General features: G+C 40.9%; 1 protein-coding gene across 1 annotated transcript in view; it reads right to left on the bottom strand.

The window, feature by feature from the left end:
* syt9b (synaptotagmin IXb) overlaps positions 1-19,425 on the bottom strand; it is a 28,961-nt gene extending 9,536 nt beyond the window's left edge. The window contains exons 1-4 of the mRNA XM_078798023.1: positions 19,026-19,425; positions 4,197-4,372; positions 3,033-3,250; positions 1,562-2,102 (exon numbers count right to left, since the gene is read on the bottom strand). Of these exons, the coding sequence (XP_078654149.1) occupies positions 1,562-2,102; positions 3,033-3,250; positions 4,197-4,372; positions 19,026-19,173 (1,083 nt within the window). The 5' untranslated portion in view covers positions 19,174-19,425. The remainder of the gene's footprint in view (positions 1-1,561; positions 2,103-3,032; positions 3,251-4,196; positions 4,373-19,025) is intronic.
* Between the last annotated feature and the right edge of the window lie 2,960 nt (positions 19,426-22,385).

A 22,385-nucleotide genomic window follows, 5' to 3' on the forward strand; every position in this document is an offset into this window, starting at 1 on the left:
TAGCCTGGAGCCGCAAAACATATAGTATGTTTAAAACAAAATTGGAGGGAATTTGGGGGTATCAAAGTAGTTCAGATAAGAAAAGACGAGTTGGAGTACTCTTGCTAGTTTTGGAGATAAACTTACATAAATGTATGTGTAAACTACTGTAAACGTAAAAACAAGTTCCCATGCCGCTGTTTTTAAATTATCTTGAATTTATTTTTTAGATTTGTAGGTAAGTATTACTTGTTTTTCTTCATGTACTGAACTGGATAGCAGTCAGAACTCACTCAGGATGCATTCATGGTCTCAGACAAAGTTGGATTTTTTAAAACTCATTACAAAAGATGTGCATTTTCTCCACTCGGGTGTTAAAAATATTCAAGCATCGCAAAGGGAGCCACAATAAAGAGGCTGAAGAGCCACATGCGGCTCTGGAGCCGCAGGTTGCTGACCCCTGGTCTATACTATGTGCCCTGTGATTGACAGGTGACCAGTCCAGCGTGTACCCCGCCTCTCGCCCAAAGACAACTGGGATAAGCCCCCCCAGCGACCCTCATGAGGAAACAGCGGTAGAAAATGAATGAATTAATTAAAATGTACAAAAAAGATGCATTATTAGTGCCCATGCAATTAAAATGGTTGTAGTTCATAACCACGACCAAGACGGCGCCATCTTTTATGCCGCTTATCTTCACAGGGCACAAAAGTCATACGGTGTCCAAATCATCATGACTGTTATCACTGAAATTGATGCTTTGTGAGAACAAGTTATTATTTGTCTCTATTTTTCACCATTAATACTCAAATTCATACCAATGGACAATTTAGAGTCACGGATGCAATTAGCCTGTAGTCATGCTGTTCGCTCTTTGAGATCCTGACACCAAGACAAAGCCAAACGATCGATACCTCATAATTGCCAGGCTTCTAATAAGACGTTCTTAGAGGGAATAGTTTCACCTGGAAGTGACAATGTTTTTTTTTACCCAGTCCTTATCAGTGACTCCCACATTATCCTCATGTGGTATCCTGAAGGATGACCTTCTTTTAGCTTTTAAGATTCTTAATTACAGACAATCACTGATTAAAACTGCAGTAGACACAGTTCGTGTACTACTGTGTTAATTCTATAGCTACAATCCTGTGAATATTGTAATATAGATATCATCCGTGTGGTTCTGTCACACCATTTCAAGTGTTGTATTTGGGTATCTGGGTCATCACCCCAAAGATTTCATTACAGCTTTCATTAAACATTAAGCGTCTCTAAGTAAATTTCAATGTTGCTGTCTTTTTGAAGGCACAGATGACTTCCACATCAGACACAATTCCGTTGATACCACAGTCTCACCTGAATTGACAGGAATTTGGCCTTATTTTGTCAAATGAGCAGATGGTCAGTCTCACAGGTTGTTTGACCAAATTGGATACCAATGCCCTATATAAAGATTTTGACCTCAATAATCAACTACTTGTCTGTGAATAATCACTTCCGCAGCCAAACCAGTTGAGTCGTGAAAATTCAAAAACAATGCAAGAATAAAACTGACAAATAATATAAAAATTTGTATCTTACCGATGTCACATATTGTATGTCCCGGCACAATTTGGTCTCTCGTGGGAAGTCTGCGAGATCCAGGAAATTGTCCACCACCACTTGACCAATCAAATCATGACGAGTGAACCTATCAAAGTCATAGACACTAAAGTGCAGTTTACGACCAGACAACTCGGTGTACGCCACTGGAAATAGAAACACCTCGTCAAATATCGGGTTGAGAGTTTTTCGGTGCACCTTAGTCTGGTGCTTGGTTTTACGGTCAGGCAGCAGGTAAATCTTGACGTAAGGATCAGAAGTCCCTGAGAAGTCCTTGGCAGGTAGATCTTGAGCCTTATGAATCTTCACAATCAGCTGCTCCAGATCGAAGTCAAACTTAAGGATGAAATGGAGACGTCCACAGCTATCCGGTCTACGTCCATCATCTGGATCTACTGAGCGTTGCTTGTAAAGCTCAGGTTTGAGCCGACCTAAACCAGTTAGACTCTCCTGGCGCTGGAATTGAGCAGGATTGAAATCTGGATTGGACAGGTTCATTTGACGACGGATGGAGTTGTGGCTGGAAAAAAAAGATGCTGTTTAGTAATTCAATTATTAATTATATGACATTTTAAAATTATAATTATACAACAATATGATTGATATATACAGATTTCCCAATGATAACGTCTTGAACCAGTCATGATGTGCTATATAGTATATACCACTATATTGACAGTTACTATGGTACCCATTATGTCATTGGATGGTCATATCACCTCCTACTTCGGTACGAGGTGCATTATTAAAAAACAAAAAAAAAAACAAAAAACCTTAAACTGTATTATTGAAAGCAGGAAGTGAACAAATGTAACAGTTACTGATTGTAAAAGTACCAGATGGAGGGGTAGGATTTAATAAGCTTTGCTTCTTCCTACTCCTTTTGGACATGTGGAACTGTGAACTGATTATGTGATGCATTCAATTGTTATCTGATGCATGTTCAAATGAAATAAAACCATTACCATTACCAATAGGCCAACACAGATATTATAATGTGTTAATGAGCGAGAGTGAACAAGTTGGGGCAAATCTATTTGTGGCTGTCCAAATGTATCAGTGGCGGGCCGCCACAAATGAATGAATGTGTGGGAACTATTCATTCATTCATTTTCTACCGCTTATCCTCACGACGGTCACGACGGGTGCTGGAGCCTATCCCAGCTGTCTTCGGGCAAGTCGCCAGCCAATCACAGGGCACATACTATAGACAAACAACCATTCACACTCACATTCACATTCATACCTATGGACAATTTGGAGTCTGCAATTAGCCTTGCATGTTTTTGAAATGTGGGAGAAAACTCCATGTCCGAGGGTGGGATTGAACTCAGGTCTCCTAGCTGTGAGGTCTGCGCGCTAACCACTCCACCACCATGCAACTATTGTAAAAAATTGTATAAAAGCATCTCAGGTACCAACACAAAAAAAGTACACATTCAGTACTGACCGTACTGACGAGGTGGGCTCGGTAATTTGTCTTTGCACTCTGTCCCTGGCCAAAGTGTGGGTTTGGATGTGGTCCACTTTGGTCTGAGTCTCCAGAGGAATATCAGGTGATGTGTGGCTGATCTTTAGACCCGACTCTGGGACAGCCACGGCCATTGGGGGGCCTGTGGGCTCCTTCGTGCAGCCATCTTCGCTGTACTCCCGGTCATCCCCATCCACCTGTACATAAATATTTCGACAATATGGCTTCAGTGACAAGAAGTCAATGATAACAACAGGGACTCATAAACCGTATCCTTCCTCTGCACAACCTGTGTGAGAGTGAGAGCTTTTATTGTATTTATTTGTTGACACAGCAGGTTTTATACTTTTAGGACAGTTAAAAATATTAGTTGTTTCTAAAGTAAAAAATATTTGGTCGAGCAGTGTTATTTTATCGTTACATTGACATTACCGACAGAAATTGACATTTATAATTACAGTCCCCCCCCCCAAATATCACTCCCCCTTTCAAAAAAGACCCAGTTGAGCTTGATTCTAGAATGACTAAATGATCGCTGTTTTATGGTTTACTATGGCTTATTATTAGTGACAAAATATTGAAGGACAAGTTATATGTAGTATTCTAATCAATAGACTAGAATTTGGTGACTAAGCCAGCAGATCCGAGCCGACATGCCATTGCTGAGATGAGTGACAAAAAGTTCTCCTCTCACAGCGTGTGGAAATGGTACATTTTTATCTTCTTTGCTCTTCCTTCCCACTCCGTTTGAAAGTTTAGAATAAGTAAATTGAAGAGGCGAACTAATTGGCTCGATAGCTTGCTATGCTAGTGATGTCCGTCTCTTATATCCCTGCAGTGATACCGTAGCCTGTGCTATGTGATGTAGGAGTGTAAAAGTTATTATAAGGTGTTAGTTTATGTCTACAGGGTTATAATAATGTTAAAATTCATATTTAGAAAGTCATAAACAGGTTTACTGTGTTTTAACTATGGAAATATTCTCTTTATTAATATTAAGTACAACTTTAGTTGTAAAATTCAACAAAATTCACTTATCCTGGTAGAGTCTGGAACCAATTAAACAAGGGATGAATATAGTGCATTGTAACATACTATATAGTACATGCAATTGATGGCTATTGAGAGCTTCTTTCATCTTACCTCTGTTAGGACAGGCTCTTGGTCCCCTCCCAGAAAATGTGCCCCCTTTAGGACATCTGGGAGGAATCGGCCACTCAGGGGTGCCCAGCAAAGTTTCCATGATACAAATAGGGAGACGCTGAATAAGGCCAGACCACATGTGGTCACCAGCAGGGACAACAGGCTCACCGATACATCTGGAGATAAAAAGAGAGTGAGAGGCTGGGTGAATTTTTTTTTTCCAGGAATTGAACAGCAGCATAGAAACACTAACCCATGGGAGAACTGTTTACTCGGAATTCTTACCTGAAAAAAAACCCAATAAGAAATTCAACATGTTTGGTTTTAGATAAAGCTCATTACACAGGTATACCAAATGACTAGTATATGCATTTTCACAATAAGACTCAACAGCGTTATATAATCTTGCATGTTTGATATGATGTCAAAACAAATGTTCTTGCTTCCTGTCTGTCAACAATGTGACACTGATGGAATAAACAAAGTAGAATTCAGCTGCCAGAGCAGTGGAGAGCTGAGACCTTTTACTGAATGCCAGCAATCCCCCTTTTAAAAGCAACACTTGAATGTTTTAAGGACATGGCATGTTTTCAAATAAAAAAAAAGGAGAAACAATTAAATCAAGTGAAAAAAAAATTATTCTGCACTACAGTAAATACAAAGAGACAAGCCACGGTATAAAATGGTTTTATGTGTGCATGGAGAAACAGGCTATGATGAAATGATGTCACCCTCCATCTGTCTCTCCTGAATCAGACTAGAAAATAGATTAGCACAAGCATTAAGCTAGTATTAAATAATGGATCTAAAAAGCACCCCTCTTTAAAAAACCAAAGGCAAAGTTTGGGGAAATCTTGTCACATGAGGTTGTTTATTATTATGATAAAAAAAAATTATGTTCTTATCAGAACATCTTCAGTCAAAGTTCCTCCATACCAGTGCTTCTTAAATAGTGGGCCGGACCCCCAGGGGGTTTGGGGGGAAGGGGGTTCAAGGTGACAGATGAACAAATAGATATTATTCATTCAGTTTCGACCCTGCCAATCACAGGGCACATATAGACAAACAACCATTCACACTCACATTCATACCTATGGACAATTTGGAGTCGCCAATTAACCTAGCATGTTTTTGGAATGTGGGAGGAAACCGGACTACTCGGAGAGAACATGCAAACTCCACACAGAGATGGCCGAGGGTGGAATCCTAGCTGTGAGGCCTGCGCGCTAACCACTTGGCCGCCGTGCAGCCTCAAATTGATATCATGAGTTCATTCATTCATTCATTTTCTACCACTTATCCTCACAAGGGTCGCAGGGTGCTGGAGCCTATCCCAGCTGTCTTCGGTCGATAGGCGGCGTACATCCTGGACTGGTCGCCAGCCAATCACAGGGCACATATAGACAAACAACCATTCACACTCACATTCATACCTATGGACAATTTGGAGTCGCCAATTAACCTAGCATGTTTTTGGAATGTGGGAGGAAACCGGAGTACCCGGAGAAAACCCACGCATGCACGGGGAGAACATGCAAACTCCACACAGAGATGGCCAAGAGTGGGATTGAACCCTGGTCTCCAAGCTGCGAGGTCTTTGCGCTAACCACTTGACCGCCGTGCAGCCGATATCATCACTCTCTCAATAGTAATTAGTATTACACGCCTAATTGAAGTCAATAGTACTTCTATGATGTAACTTTGTTGGCAAGAATATTCTAATGTTGTTCTAAGATTGTTTACTTGTTGTTGAGGAAACATTTAAGCGCAGTCACACGCACACAATTGCACTTTATTAGCGAGAGAGAGCAAAAGAGAATAAGCCTTTTTTTTTATTGAATTATGATTTATTCATTTTCGCCATGAAAGACAAATGTATGGTGTCCTGTCAAAGATGCTGGAGGTGAAAAAGAAAAGCTGCCGGCAAGGCAGTGCCCGAGTGCAAAGTCTTGTCGAGTTGTTGAAGAAGCAAATAGAGAGAGACGGTGAAGAAACGACACAGCTGGTTGGAGATCAGAAAGAGTTTTTAAAATCACTTAACAGGCCTTTGGCATGAAGTCAAGTCCCTTTTGAGGTGAATCAACTTCCCAAACATTATTTTACACTACATAACAAGCAATGTGTTTATCTTGCATTAGAAAATCAGTATTAGAAAATTCAGTATAGTGGCTTGTTTGTGTTGATGTGCTCACCGAGCTCATTAATATTCCCAAATGGGGGCTGTGGCATTTAGATGCAAACATCTTTTTGCTTACTAAGTGCTACAACGTCACTTTACATTGCTCTTCACGAGGTCCCACTCCTTTGCTCGTCCTGCCTGTTTGGAGGAGATTTTTATTTTTCGTTCATTTTTACCACTGGTCGCCAGCCAATCACAGGGCACATATAGACAAACAACCATTCACACTCACATTCATACCTATGGACAATTTGGAGTCGCCAATTAACCTAGCATGTTTTTGGAATGTGGGAGGAAACCGGAGTACCCGGAGAAAACCCACGCCTGCACGGGGTGAACATGCAAACGCCACACAGAGATGGTCGAGGGTGGAATTGAACTCTGGTCTCCTAGCTGTGAGGCCTGCGCGCTAACCACTTGATCACCGTGCAACCGAGATGTGTCATGTGATGAATTAATTTCTATAGCACAAAAGTTCCAGGATTGTTGGATTCATTCATTCATTAATATTTTACCGCTTTTCCTCACGAGGGTCGCTGGGGGTGCTGGAGCCTATCCCAGCTGTTTTTGGGCGAGAGGCGGGGTACACCCTGGACTGGTCGCCAGCCCGGAGTACCCGGAAAAAAACCCACGCATGCACGGGGAGAACATGCAAACTCCACACAGGGATGGCCGAGGGTGGAATTGAATCCTGGTCTCCTAGCTGTGAGGTCTACGCGCTAACCACTCTTCCGCCGTGCAGCCCTGAACTTGAAACTGAAACCAGGAAAATGCAACAAAATGGAGAACATACATAGAGGCGGGGTACACCCTGGACTGGTCGCCAGCCAATCACATATAGACAAACAACCATTCACACTCACATTCATACCTATGGACAATTTGGAGTCGATAATTAACCTAGCATGTTTTTGGAATGTGGGAGGAAACCGGAGTACCCGGAGAAAACATGCAAATTCCACACAGAAGATGGCCATGGGTGGAATCGAACTGGGGTCTCCTGGCTGTGAGGCCTACTTGCTAACCACTCAACCACCATGCAGCCCCGATTGTTGGATTGTTGATCACATTCTTCGATGTGAGGGGCATCGTCCACTGTGACTTCTTGCCACGGGGTGATAGTTGTGGCGGGACAATTTACTATCTACCTACAGTATATCTATTATCTATCTATTATCTATCTATCACAATTATCTAAGCAACAGAGACAAACATTGCAGCACTGAAGCAACCTCCTTAATAACCCAACCTGACTCCATAGGATTCCCCCCCCCCTTTTTTTCTCAAGCTCAAGGGGATCATCAAGGGGACTCGCTTTTAAGACGTGGGCGTGAGGACGGCGCTGCGGAGGATCCTGGAAAAATCCTTCTAGGAGTGCCTGAAGGTGTGGCAGAGAAGGTTTTTCTGAATCTTCGATGAAAACTTTCTGGTCTAAGCCAGAACATTTAAGATGCATCGTGGGTGTGTCGTCTTTTATGATTCATATACATTTTTTTCAGCGGTTGCCATGCTCTCCTCATCTCTCACAAGCTAATCATCCATCAAACATAATTTGATGCTGGTTCTAGAGACGATTATCCACTTACTTATTTGTAAGGGATACAGGTTTATATATGTTCTTGTTGTATCTGCAAAGGAAGAAGATCTAAGTGCAGAACAAGGGTTGGTGTATATCAGCAGATAGTCATTACACATTAACTTCTGGGAAATTGTTGTCTGAACAGATAAAGTGCTAGTTGATATAGGATACCACTCAAGTGTGAATAGGCTTCCACAGGCACGTCTTAGCTTTCCACAAGCACATCTAACAGCATGGTGGAGACCAGCCTCCGAGATGAGAGGAAGAACTTGAGGGATAATTGTGTTCACAATGTCATATTCCATCATATCTCCACTGGTTCTTTTTCATTTTCTCTTTTGTCTTTCTGAGTCAGGCTAATCAGAAAGTGTGCCTTGCATTAGAGTATTTAAAGACACTCAATTGAATGTATCATACATACTTTACACACGTCCCGATACAAGCTCACCTCTTTGCACGATAAATGATCACTGCCATTGTATTTGGCATCTGACGTGGACCACCTCTTGGAGGCGCTGTAGCGGAGGGCTGTCAATCATGCCAAGACCGGCGGCTGACCAAATCTCCTGGTGGCACTACATTTAGGAACTGGACTATTAGATTTCCCTGTTTATACTCAATTGTCATATGTGGCCTTCTCAACATCCATTGCTTTTGTGATTAAGGGCTATATAAATTGACTTGACTTGGCATTGACTGGACTGGGCTTGACTTGGCATTGACTTGAATTGAATTGACTTGGCATTGACTGCACTGGACTGGGCTTGGCATTGATTTGACTTGACTTGGCATTACTGGACTGGACTGAACTTGACTTGGCATTGACTTGACTTGAATTGAATTGACTTGGCATTGACTGGACTGGACTGCATTGACTTGACTTGGCATTGACTTGACTTGACTTGGCATTGACTGGAATTGACTTGGCATTGATTTGACTTGACTCGGCATTACTGGACTGGACTGAACTTGACTTGGCATTGACTTGACTTGAATTGAATTGACTTGGCATTGACTGGACTGCATTGACTTGACTTGGCATTGACTGGACTGGAATTGACTTGGCATTGATTTGACTTGACTCGGCATTACTGGACTGGACTGAACTTGACTTGGCCTTGACTTGAATTGAATTGACTTGGCATTGACTGGACTGCATTGACTTGGCATTGACTGGACTGGACTGAACTTGACTTGGCATTGACTTGACTGGACTTGACTTGGCATTGATTTGACTTGGCTTGGCATTACTGGACTGGACTGGACTGAACTTGACTTGGCATTGACTTGACTTGAATTGAATTGACTTGGCATTGACTGGACTGCATTGACTTGACTTGGCATTGACTGGACTGGACTTGACTTGGCATTGACTTGACTTGAATTGACTTGGCATTGACTGGACTGGACTTGACTTGACATTGACTTGAATTGACTGAACTTGACTTGACACAATGGCTGACTGAGGAGGAGAAATCTCTCCGGTGAGTCGATGGATTTTATTTAAAACTATGTTTTTGTTATGTTATTGCATAAATATCGATTAACGATTGATTCTGAACTGCTCCAACTGGGTTTGAATTTGTCTGAATGCTTTTTCACTGACCCATTCCATCTACAGTTGTCCCTCGTTTATCGCAGATCACTGCAAGGACACAAGAGACAAACGGCTGTGAACTTAGGGTAGCGAACTAGCTAACCTCAAATGTATTTATTCTAACTTCTAAACTTAAGAAAGGGTTCCAAATTAGAGTAGGAAAAATGTTGTGTACGACTGCTACACACAATGGGAGAACTTCCATGCGGTGTGGAGGTAATCTAATCTAATGTCATGTCTCATTACTGTAACATTACTGACACCTTGTGACCAGAACACTACATATAACTTGTATTTCAATATTTTTTGAGTAGTAACGGTCCAGAGCCGACCATGAAACAGCGGTAATAAACTCATTCACAATTTATGATGATATAAATGTGTATTTGGGAGCGCTTTATACAAGAGGTACAAAGAGGTGATGATGCAACTCCACAATAAAAGAGAGCACATTTGGTGCAGTTTTAGGCTGAAAAATTTCCATAAGGTTGTAACAAATGGCTGGGGTTGAACGAGGTAATTAATTAATTAATTATCCCCCCACAAAAAAACACGATAGAGTGAGGGAGTGATGCTCGAACCGCAATATTGCGAGGCATGATTGTACACTTCTTACGTTCGGCAGAGCACCAAATTTACAGGCACCGGCGATCACTGGTGGAAGCTACATACTGTAATACTACATAATAAAATTTACAAGCAGAAAAGCATATCACTTGTATCAGTTACGATAATATTGCGGTTTGTTTGGTATTAGTAGGTATTAGTTAGTGTAGTATTGATGGTTTGTATAATTGCAAAGTAACCGCGGTGATAATTGGATGTGGATTAAGTCGGTTAAGTCTCCACCGCATTGCATTGATATTTACTGTTTACTTTGATGCTAGTCAAATAAGTAATTGCAAGCCAAATAACTTTAAATACGTGGAGCCTTCAAAACTTGCAATGAAAATAAATTCTTCTCCTGAGCCCGTGCCAGATGGAATGTGAACCACTGCACTACCAGCGCTCACGCTGAAGTATGACAAAATATTTTGGTTGTTTCAGTAACACTGAAAAACACTCCAAAATTCTGCTTGAATGCTCTTAAAGCACAGTCAGCATTCTGACTTGTGAAATGAGGCTGGTTACAGTCGGTGCTTACGTGCGGCTCTGAAGTTCCAGCCTGAGTGAGCTGAAAGCAGTGAAGCTGATACATAATGCGTGGCTTTTGTGGGTATAAGCATAGATGCCTTTTTCTATTGTGCTCTTGCTTTGATGTGTCACACAGCTGACTTGAGTTCAAGTAGCAATCAAAATTCACTTTAGATCACAATATAATGTATATGGTTTTCAAATCAATCCAAACTAATTCCACTTCTTTTTTACAAAAAAACACACTTCACGACATTATCTTTATGTCAGCCTTTCTTATAGCTACAGGGTGTCTTGACTTTCAAGGTCCCTTGCAGAGTGCAATCACGGCCTTCAGTTCTGTACAGCCGGGGGCAGCTAATTGCATTCATCAGTTCCACTAATCAGTAATCACACTATCGAAGACACCACAATTATCATTAAATATATCTGAGAATTTGATTAATGCAATGCTTGCTTGGGCATGTGTCCTGTGGAATAAGCCGAACTGTTGTGCTTTGTTCTGAAGGTATTTGCTCAATTTTGCTAGCTAAAGATAAAAGCTAAAACAAACACATAGTCTCACAAATACAGACAAAAGATACTTATACATGCACCCACGCAAAAAAGGACAAACGTGACAGCTTGCTTTGCAAGGAAAAGCAAAATGTTCCAGACGCCTTGATGCCCCTGCGAACAAAGGAAAAGATGCCTTGATGCCCCCTGCGAACAAACGAAAGCAGAAACACTATGAAAGAAGCGGTTCAAGCAAGGGCAGTGACGAAAGCTGATTGGTCCAGGGCTCCAGCCTCTTACACAATCTTGAGTGTATAAAAGGCCGGGCAGGGAAAGGAAGGGTGCTTACTAGACACGCTTACTTGTAGGCATACAGGGACTGCAGATAAGCCCAGACGTCTGTATTAGGTGTTGTTGTCAGGAATAAACAATTTGGTTCTCATTCTATGATTTGGTTCTTTAAGATTCCCTTATCCTCTGTTCGAAACCCACTTAGAGTCCTCAGGGGGAGGATTTCTACAGTTCCCACTGTTCCCACTCTTTACTCCTTGATACTCAGGTTAAAGGTAACAATCAGGTAAGAAGAAAACAGAAAACAGAGCGGTGACTGCTTCATGGGAAGTAAAGGTTGAGTAAGCGGATGATCGGGACTAGTTTATTGTTTTCTGCAGAGTGCTGCTGTCAAGAGAGAGAGCCTTGGTTTGGAGGCAGCTCATTAGACCGTACTGTAGTCCCTCCTCCCTGGAGTCAAGCTCTGAGAGAACAGCTCAATAAGATGCAGCAGCCAAGTCAGCAGTAGGTCAATAATAGACAATAACTGAAGTGAAAGGGCATCGGAGAGTGGCTCCAATGGGAAACATCTGCATAATGTTGAGTGCAGAGTGGGAAAATTGCAATGCAATGATGGAAGAATATACAGTTACACAAGGAAGTGACTCCAATAGAATGTTTTGGAAAAGCAAGGGAGGTTAAGAAGAGATAACCATTTATTTTTTAGGTCATTCTGGAAACTCATTCAAGGTTTGAAGTCCTTAAGCGAGTCAACAGTGTTAATATGTTGCCGAGCAACAATACCTCAGAATGCAATTAAGTGTGTTGTGATGCAAGTCTCCAAACATTTAATGAATCTCAGTAGTATCGCAGTCACAAAATTACTTTCTGCAATCTAACTTTCTCCAGCAACATATTCCCCTATGATTATGATGGGTTTCAGGCATTAATACAATATTAAACCATTGTATTGAGAGGCAAAAAAAAACACAAATAAGTGTATTTAGGTTATTTTGTTGTTGATGAGTGAATTCCTGTAGGATTGAATATTTTTATTGTTGGAGCATAGATAGCCTAAGACCTTCTAAATGTGTTTTTTAACATTACTAGAATACACTAGTGACCCTATATCACCTTTAAACTCATTACCCTATAATTATCCAATATAGTAGAGTAAATACATAATAAAATACATAAATTAAAGTAAATACATAACATAATAATGAGTACAAAAAGCCATTTAATACATAAATAACACTCATACCTGTGTGTTACTACTAATACGTTCTTTGCTTTTGCATTTTAATAGTCATGGACAGTAACAGGCTGCACGGCGGTTGAGTGGTTAACACGCGTGCCTCAGGTCTGCGCGCTTACCACTAGATCGCCGTGCAGCCCTCTGTGTTTATTCAATCTTTAAAAAGTTGAATAGAATATATAATTATGGATTTTAAAACTGTAGTTTCACCTGAATTAATGCAATAGCAAAGGGATTCTCTTTATTAACAAAACATTACAATTGGGTTCTACATAGCATGGAGTTAATAGGTTCCTCCCAAATGTCTGGTTTCGGTTTAATTAATTAGATAGACGCCTATCTATAACAGAAGTTATGTTCACTTATAGGAGCTAGTTATGCAAACAAAACCTCAATCTTCAAAGTTGTTTTGGTGTATATTTCTAAGAGATAGTGCTAAATCGTTGCGATTCCATGCCACAATGTCAGAACAGCACATGACATTCCGATCCTCCTAAGTTAATAGACAGGAATACAAAACTGTACAGATGAGTTCCAAGTCTAAATGAATGAGAACGCCTCAGCTGATGTTGACCTAATTCTAATTACATGCGAGAAGGTTTTACATTTGCTGTTTGTTGCATCAACACATTCCTAAGGCCAGTAACTGGAGCAGCAACATCTCTTTGATCCAAGCAGCTCTTAAAAGGCCTCCAAACAAAAAGCAGCAGCTAACAATGAATCGTTCTTGCCTGTGTAGAACTAATCTACATCACGCTGAAAATATTGCCCCGGCACTGAATTTACAGTATATACTGTAAACGTCTCACATCTCACAAACGTACTTGCATTTTTCAATTGATTCATAACCTAATTTAAATGTTACCATTAGATCAGTCATGTTCCTTTTTCCATTCTTTCTGCTCAATCTAGGTAGATAAACCTATCTATCCTCACTAGGGCCGTGGGCATGCTGGAGCCAATCCCAGCTGTCTTCAGGCGAGAGGCGGGGTACACCCTGGACTGGTCGCCAGCCAATCACAGGGCACATATAGATAAACAACCATTCACATTCATACCTACACCATGGGTCCGGTGTCCCACTTTAACATAGCCTGCAGTGCTGCACCAGTATGGACCCGGCTGTCGCTGGTCAAATTGGGGCCCTGAGCAGAAATTGAGCCCACCGCCCAATTATAAAATGACTGTATCACAAACAGGAGCACCGCCAAGAATCTGTACTTCTGTAAAAATCGACCACAGTTGTGGTCACCACATCCCTGAGACCCCATTAAAAGCTACGCAGGAAGCTAAACAGGAATTTAGTTACATGCATTTTTGGATTTATATATAAATACATGGGGGCTGCACGGCGGTCTAGTGGTTAGCGCGTAGACCTCACAGCTAGGAGACCAGCGTTCCACCCTCGGCCATCTCTGTGTGGAGTTTGCATGTTCTCCCCGTGCATGCGTGGGTTTTCTCCGGGTACTCCGGTTTCCTCCCACATTCCAAAAACATGCTAGGTTAATTAGCGACTCCAAATTGTCCATAGGTATGAATGTGAGTGTGAATGGTTATATTATTATTTTCTGTTTTTTATGAATATTATATTCGGTAATATGAGTGTAAAGGTGACTATAGGGGTGTTATTTCTTCTTGAGAGGGCTCTAATTGTAGCGAACAGTATTTCGAAGGTCATAAAAAGGTTTTCTATTAACTATAAAAATCTTCCATTTATGCCCTGTGATTGGCTGGCGACCAGTCCAGAGTGTACCCCGCCTGAAGACACCTGGGATAGGCTCCAGCACCAGACCCTCGTGAGGATAAGCGGTAGAAAATGAATGAATGAATGAATACATGGGAAATAAATTGTTTAATACATTTATTTTGTCTCAATTAATTAATAGAAATTAAAAAAAAAGGTTCAAGCTTGGATCAAATCCGCACCCTGCCTGAAAAGATAACTGTGCTCCTTCACCACGAGGGACTGACAGGTTATTAATCCTTTATAGTTTGCCTTTTTATTCCTTTATTCTGCTGCTTTATGTCAATCATTGTGGTAACGAGCACAGTGTGAGATTACCCGTTTTTTCTCTCTCCTGCCTCGGATCGACTTAGTGATCTGTTCTTCAAGGCAGTGATGCGGATCCTTTGCGAGTTTTATGGGAATATGCCCCCCTTGCGCAAAGTGGAACCCCTCATGCAGCGTAGCGTGTGTGTGTGTGTGTGTGTTGGGAGCGACGGCGCTAAGTATGGAACTGATATGCAATAACATCGTTCTAAATATGGCAAAACATAGCTTTCTCAGTGGTGCTGTACTTCTGATTCAGTACTCCACTGTGCTGTAATATAGCAAGTTAGCAATTTAATATACTGAATTGATGTGGAAAATGTTCTTAATGTTCATGGTTCATAAGGTTCATAATATAACTTATTCAGAGTTGTGGTTAATATATGCGATTGCTGGTAAAAATAGGAGTACAGTCATCCCTTGACAAGTTCATTCATTCATTCATTTTCTACCGCTTATCCTCACAAGGGTCTCGGAGGTTGCTGGAGCCTATCCCAGCTGTCTTCGGGTGAGAGGCGGGGTACTAGTCGCCAACCAATCACAGGGCACATATAGACAAACAACCATTCACACTCACATTCATACCTATGGACAATTTGGAGTCGCTAATTAACCTAGCATGTTTTTGGAATGTGGGAGGAAACCGGAGTACCTGGAAAAAAAAACACGCATGCACGGGGAGAACATGCAAACTCCACACAGAGATGGCCGAGGGTGGGATTGAACCCAGGTCTAGTATCACAAGTTAAAAAAAAAATCAATTTAAAAATTACCGCTGTTTTGTAGTTGAATACGGAATATTCATTCATTCATTCATTTTCTACCGCTTTTTCCTCACGAGGGTCGCGGGAGCCTATCCCAGCTGTCTTCGGGCGAGAGGCGGGGTACACCCTGGACTGGTCGCCAGCCAATCACAGGGCACATATAGACAAACAACCATTCACACTCACATTCATACCTATGGACAATTTGGAGTCGCCAATTAACCTAGCATGTTTTTGGAATGTGAATCTGAATACGGAATATTATTTTTATATAAGCAAATTAATGGGGTTAGCATGCGAACCTCACAGCTAGGAGACCCGGGTTCAATTCCACCCTCGGCCATCATCTGTGCGGAGTTTGCATGTTCTCCCCGTGCATGCGTGGGTTTTCTCCGGGTACTCCGGTTTCCTCCCACATTCCAAAAACATGCTAGGTTAATTGGCGACTCCAAATTGTCCATAGGTATGAATGTGAGTGTGAATGGTTGTTTGTCTATATGTGCCCTGTGATTGGCTGGTGACCAGTCCAGGGTGTACCCCGCCTCTCGCCCGAAGACAGCTGGGGTAGGCTCCAGCATGCCCGCAACCCTCGTGAGGATAAACAGTATAGAAAATGGATAGATGGAAAAAATATCAGGCGTTTAGATAAGTCAGTAATGTTGTGTAGTTCTGAGCTGTTGTTTAGAGTATAGACTATAGAGTGCAGTGACGAGCTGTATGCCGGGTTAGAGTTACCTTTTAGGAAATAATTCCGAAAAAGAAAATAAGCGTTTAACTGTTAATGCTGTGTTTTTAGCATCTGCCTGTGAGACACAGGGCCTTGAGTCTATTTCATTCAAAAGTGCTGCCTCATTTACAACCATCATGATTTAGTGCCATTCAGCCATCATTACAGTCCATTGACGAGACGAACCCGCTGCAGAAAGTAGGGAGCACTCTCAATGCTAATGTGTGAGTGCATGTTATGTTTTATTAATGTTGAATATGTCTTATCGTGTGTTATTATATCTACTATATTGCATCATACGGGTTTAAAGGTGACTATAGTGTATTATAATAATGTCAAAAAATGTATTTACAAGATCATCAACAGGTTTTATATGCTGTTTATTTTCATAATTTTGACAAAGTTTACTTGACAAAGTTTAGGTTGTTGCAGCCTAGTTGCTGTTGCTAAAGAGTTGTTGCTGGTTGTTGAGCGCTAGCCTTGACCCCTGCCCTGGCTGCGTCTGAGACCAATTAACCATGATAAATGAGGGATGACTGTATCGAGCATAAAAGGTCATTTGTTTAGATCAGGGGGTGTCAAACTCATTCTCTCTGAGAGCCATGTTAAGTGATTCATTGGAACACATTTTTTTCCAGCCTTTTACAGAATACATAAAATAAAGCAGCCGCCCAGATCTGTACCCCGGGCGGCCTTTAGTTTGACATCTATGTTTTAGATCCCGGCAAGGGTTACCATTTGTGTGGTTGTGTATGTTACATTATTCTTCTTTTTCTTTGGGCTTTTCCCTTCAGGGGTCACCACAGCAAATCAATTTCCATCCAACCCTGTCTTCTCTCACACAAACTACCCTCATGTCCGTCTTCACTACATCCAAAAACCTCATCTTTGGTCTAAACGCAGCATCCTTCTACCAATATATTCACTATCTCTCCTCTGGACATGTCCGAACCATCTCAGTCTGGCCTCTCTGACATTATCTCCAAGACCCCTAACATGTAATGTCCCTCTGATATACTCGTTCCTGATCCTGTCCATCCTGGTCACTCCCAATGAACCTCAGCATCCTCATCTCTGCTACCACCAGTTCTGCTTCCTGCTTCTGCTTAATTTAAATAGCAAACTATTTACAACACCATTTCTAAAATGAATCAAAACCCTAACCCCCCCCACCCCCACCTCCAACCCCGATTTCCATCGTGAAACCACAGTGTCTCAACAACATGAGGTTGGGTTTGTCCACTTGACTTGGCTGCCTCCACTGAGTTTACAGGACAGTTGTTCGATGTGGATCAAACTATGTGTGCGTGCATTTAGAGCAGTCTAATACAAGAGGAAGTGGGTCACAGCTCCTCGGGGAACCAATCTGGTAGCTTGAACTTCCTCTTCATCATACATGTTTAATGATGGATTGTAACATTTTTTTTTAAAAGGCAGCAGCCCAGCCTGCTTGAGCTGCAATTAACAAAGTCAACATCGAAACAACAATACATTTATATGTATTTTCGCTGATATATGAAAATAACATGAATGGAATGCTGTTGTATTGTTTGACTGAATAATTTTCCATGTTTTTTTTTCCATATATTCAGTTTAACAGCAGGGCGGCACGGCGCTCTAGTGGTTAGCGCGCAGACCTCACAGCTAGGAGACCAGGGTTCAATTCCACCCTCGAGTTTGCATGTTCTCCCCGTGCATGCGTGGGTTTTCTCCGGGTACTCCGGTTTCCTCCCACATTCCAAAAACATGCTAGGTTAATTGGCGACTCCAAATTGTCCATAGGTATGAATGTGAGTGTGAATGGTTGTTTGTCTATATGTGCCCTGTGATTGGCTGGCCACCAGTCCAGGGTGTACCCCGCCTCTCACCTGAAGAGAACTGGGATAGGCTCCAGCACCCATGCGACCCTCGTGAGGAAAAAGCGGTAGAAAATGAATGAATGAGTTTAACAGCAGGGCGGCACGGCGGTCTAGTGGTTAGCGTGCAGACCTCACAGCTAGGAGACCAGGGTTCAATTCCACCCTCGGCCATCTCTGTGTGGAGTTTGCATGTTCTCCCCGTGCATGCGTGGGTTTTCTCCGGGTACTCCGGTTTCCTCCCACATTCCAAAAACATGCTAGGTTAATTGGCGACTCCAAATTGTCCATAAGTATGAATGTGAGTGTGAATGGTTATATTATTATTTTCTGTCTTTTATGAATATTGGGTAATATGAGTGTAAAGGTGACTATAGGGCTGTTATTTCTTCCCAAGAAGGCTCTAATTGTAGCGAACCGTATTTAGAAGGTCATAAACAGGTTTTCTATTAACTATAAAAATCTTCCATTTATGCCCTGTAATTGGCTGGCGACCAGTCCAGGGTGTACCCCGCCTCTCGCCTGAAGACAGCTGGGATAGGCTCCAGCAACCCCCGCGACCCTCGTGAGGAAAAAGCGGTAGAAAATGAATGAATGAATGAGTTTAACAGCATTTTAGAAGCAGTCAAACAGGCAATGTTAACTGCATTTTAGCGCTAGGCTTGTTTGTTTCTCTGTATATTTATATTACTGGGAGCTATGGGAAATGTCGGGTGGGGCTTCTGCCTCGCTATGTACAATCCATTAGAATAAAAAAAAAACAACAACAACTCTCCCTTTTAGCTTCCTCCACAGACTGATGGACTCTTAAGAGAGCAAGCAACAAGTTCCCGTTTACCACTTTTCCTCACAATAAGAGCGAAATACGCATTGAAAAAGTCTAAAAAGCCACATATATCAACTAATGAATATATCCTTACCGGAGTCGGAGTAACGGGGTCTGGCCAGGTCCCTGAAGTAGTAGATAAAATCTAAGCAGTTGTCGTCCTGCACTTCTCCCTTCGAGCACAGGTCGGAGAGCAATTCGAGCGCCTTTCGACAAATCTCATCCTCTCTTTCTGCAGGCATTGCCCTCCAGCATCCTCCTGACTGCTCCGGCCACCCTGGCTGATCCTTCACCTCTTGTCACACCGCCGGAGACCCTCCACAGGCACGGCGCCGCGGCTCCACCCCTGGATGACAACGCATCCGCGACGTAAACTTGGATTTAAAGGTAGCTATCATGTAAGATTGATGTTTGAAGGAGTTTCCTCTCAAGTTTAAAAGATCGTTGTTCGCTACCGATAGTTGTTTTCGTGTCTCCGCTGCTGAATGAATGATCTCGGTGATTCTCTCAATGTACTGGGATGCTGAGACACACAGGAAGTTATTATGCCTCCATCAACACATCTCCTCCCCCTTCCTCCTTCAAGCTAATCCAAACAGTGTGGTCTGATTTTTCAAGTGTCTTTAAGTGTACTGTAGTGGTCTATTACAGTTTTTCTCGATTGTTTAAACACATTTTGTGAAAGGATGCCTCATATTTTCAGAACTCTACACACAAATGAAAAAAATCACTCACACATTTCTGAAAAAAAAACTTCAATTCTCCTGCAAAATGAAACTTTTCATCCAAAACAGTCTTCATTCTTCTCAAAATGGTGTTTTGCACACAAACCACTATATGAACAAACATTTATATGAACCAGTTGAACACTGATGTGCTCAGTGTAAAACACTGTGATTACACACTCAAAAAATAAATGTTTAGCCTCAACAAAAAAAAAATCAACGCAACAATTTCCATTAGTCTTTCTTAGTTATGACAACTTAATTTGAAATTGCTTTGAACCAATATTGCATTGCACGAATTAGCTTTTCCTCTTCACTCAAAGCTTATTTTAAGTAATGCTTACTGAATAATTATTTTTAAATAAAAAAGAATAATAAGAATAATAAAGTTTTTAAGTTCGTAACTAAAAAAAAATACAATAAGTCAACTGACTTCATTTTATTCAAAGTACAGTAAACCTCGAATATATCGGACTCGGATATATCGGAAATTCGCTCACAACGGACATATAAAAAAGAAACAATTTTTCTGTAATGCATTTCCAATAAAAATTCATTGCATATATCGGATTTTTTATAACGGATTTCGCCTATTTCGGACAAAATCTCCAGTCCCGTTCCAATGCATTTCTATTAAATTTCCCTCGCATATATCGGATGGCCGCATCGTGGCGTTCCGATTCGCCGAATCGTGACTGGCCGCTATACGACGTCATTTGCAGCGTTTGCAGCGTTGCCTGCGCGTCCAGGTACATTGGAAACATAGTCAAGGAAGTGCCTTTTTATAACAGATAAAATCCGATTAACGCATATACCGGATATAAAGCCGATATATGCGTAAAACGGACATTTTCCGGTATGCGCATATAACGGATTTCGCTTATATCGGACAAAACCAGTGGGAACAATTGAATCCGATATATCCGAGGTTTACTGTAGTTTAATTTGTTGTCTACTTAATTCTAATAATGCACACAGCTTTTTAAGTAGCAGTAACTTATATTATATATATATATATATAATTTGCTAAATAAAATAAATTAATAAAATTTGAGTGTATATGACATGCTAAATTAAGTTCATGTAATAGCCAACATTATTAACTTAAAAAATAAAGTTAGCAACTTGGAAAGTTTATCTAAATCAATTAATTACATTTTTTACATTGCATTTATGTATTAAATCAAGTGGTGTCAACAGATACTCTGAATTACTTTTTAGAGTGCATCATATTCATCATGACTCGGGTCTTTTTGCGTTCAGTGTGACACTTCTTGCAAAATGTTTTAGAATTGTTTTTTGGGGGTTTTTTTGTTTTTTTTTTAAAAAAAGAACACAAATTTACACTGAAATTTTTTTTTTTTTTTCACAAAAAAAACAATGTGCAAAGTGTTCATCACAGCCAACACAAAGTTCCACATACAGTGGTATGCTTCTAAATGTATACAGCTTCAGTTAAAGAAATAATAATAATCATCAACCAAAAAAATCAATCAATAACAAAGCAAAAGACTATGCTGCATTATGTCTTCTGTTTGGGTCAGGCCACAGCACCTCCATAGCTTGGAGAAGGGGATTGTGTATTTGTGGATTTCTGACCCTTTGCCCAGCCTCCCTCATTGTTAGACCGCTAATTGTAAAAATGTGTGACAGGTGTTTACCCGTGTGATGAGTCGGTGTGAATAATAGGAATATTAATTTGACTGTTTTGAGTGGCATTGTGTTCTTTGTGAAAACAAGAAGTTTACGTACTTCATGAAAATTGTGCCAAAACTCAGAGAATTGTGTGTAGTGTTTTGAAAAAAAGTGTGTTGTAGATCTGCAGTGTGAGTGTAAAGCAGGAATTGTGCTTATAGTTTAGCAGACTTGGTTCATGGAGTTGGTGCATTGGTTTATATGTTATGGTCATTGGGTCTCAGGCATCACAAATTGTGTGTAAACAATCGAGAAAAACTGTAAGTATTCATATTTTTTTGTCAGATAGGTAAAGATTTGATTATTCCAGCAACGCTTAAGCGATGAGGTAATGTCCCCAGTGCCACCCATTAGATGTAGCCTTAAGAGGTTTAAATAATGAGAGGTAATGCATGTGTCTGACCTTTACTGATAGGAGCAATAAAGAACAGCACAATGGATAAATGATCCATTAAAGCGCTGATAAATCTAATTTAAAAAAAAGCTCCCTGTTCAAGTCTGTGTCTCCCTGAAGTCGGGCTAAAATGATCAGAAACAACACAAAGCAATACTTTTTGTGATTAGATTTGGCTCAAAAAGAGGGCAATATTTGAGAAATAAAAATGTACAGAATGTAGAAATTCACAATCAACACGTAAACAACTTTATTTAGTCTCGTAAATGATCATCGATTGTGTTTATCTCCTTCATAATGGTATTTTTAAAATGTGATAAAGGCCACAAAAAAAATCATTCCACTTTGGACTCTCCTGTCTTAAAAGGGGAACTGCATTTTTTGCAGAATTTTGCCCATCATTCACAATCCTTAGGTGAAACATGAACATATATCTTTTTCTTTTCTGTGCATTCTAAAGCGAGAAAACAACTTAGCACAAGGGAGCTAACATTGCATGCCATGGGATCCCCGTAGTTTCACTAGAAAGACTAAAAGTTGGAAAACTAGTTAATATGAGCTAGCTAACAACAGACGTCATGGGAAGTACCTAAAAAAAACGACAACATTGTTGACTTGTATATTAACAAAGCTACAGCAA

Source organism: Doryrhamphus excisus, linkage group LG1 (genome assembly GCF_037039965.1).
Source record: "Doryrhamphus excisus strain RoL-2023G ecotype Guam linkage group LG1, RoL_Dexc_Guam_v1.1, whole genome shotgun sequence".
Classification (NCBI taxonomy): Eukaryota; Metazoa; Chordata; class Actinopteri; order Syngnathiformes; family Syngnathidae; genus Doryrhamphus; species Doryrhamphus excisus.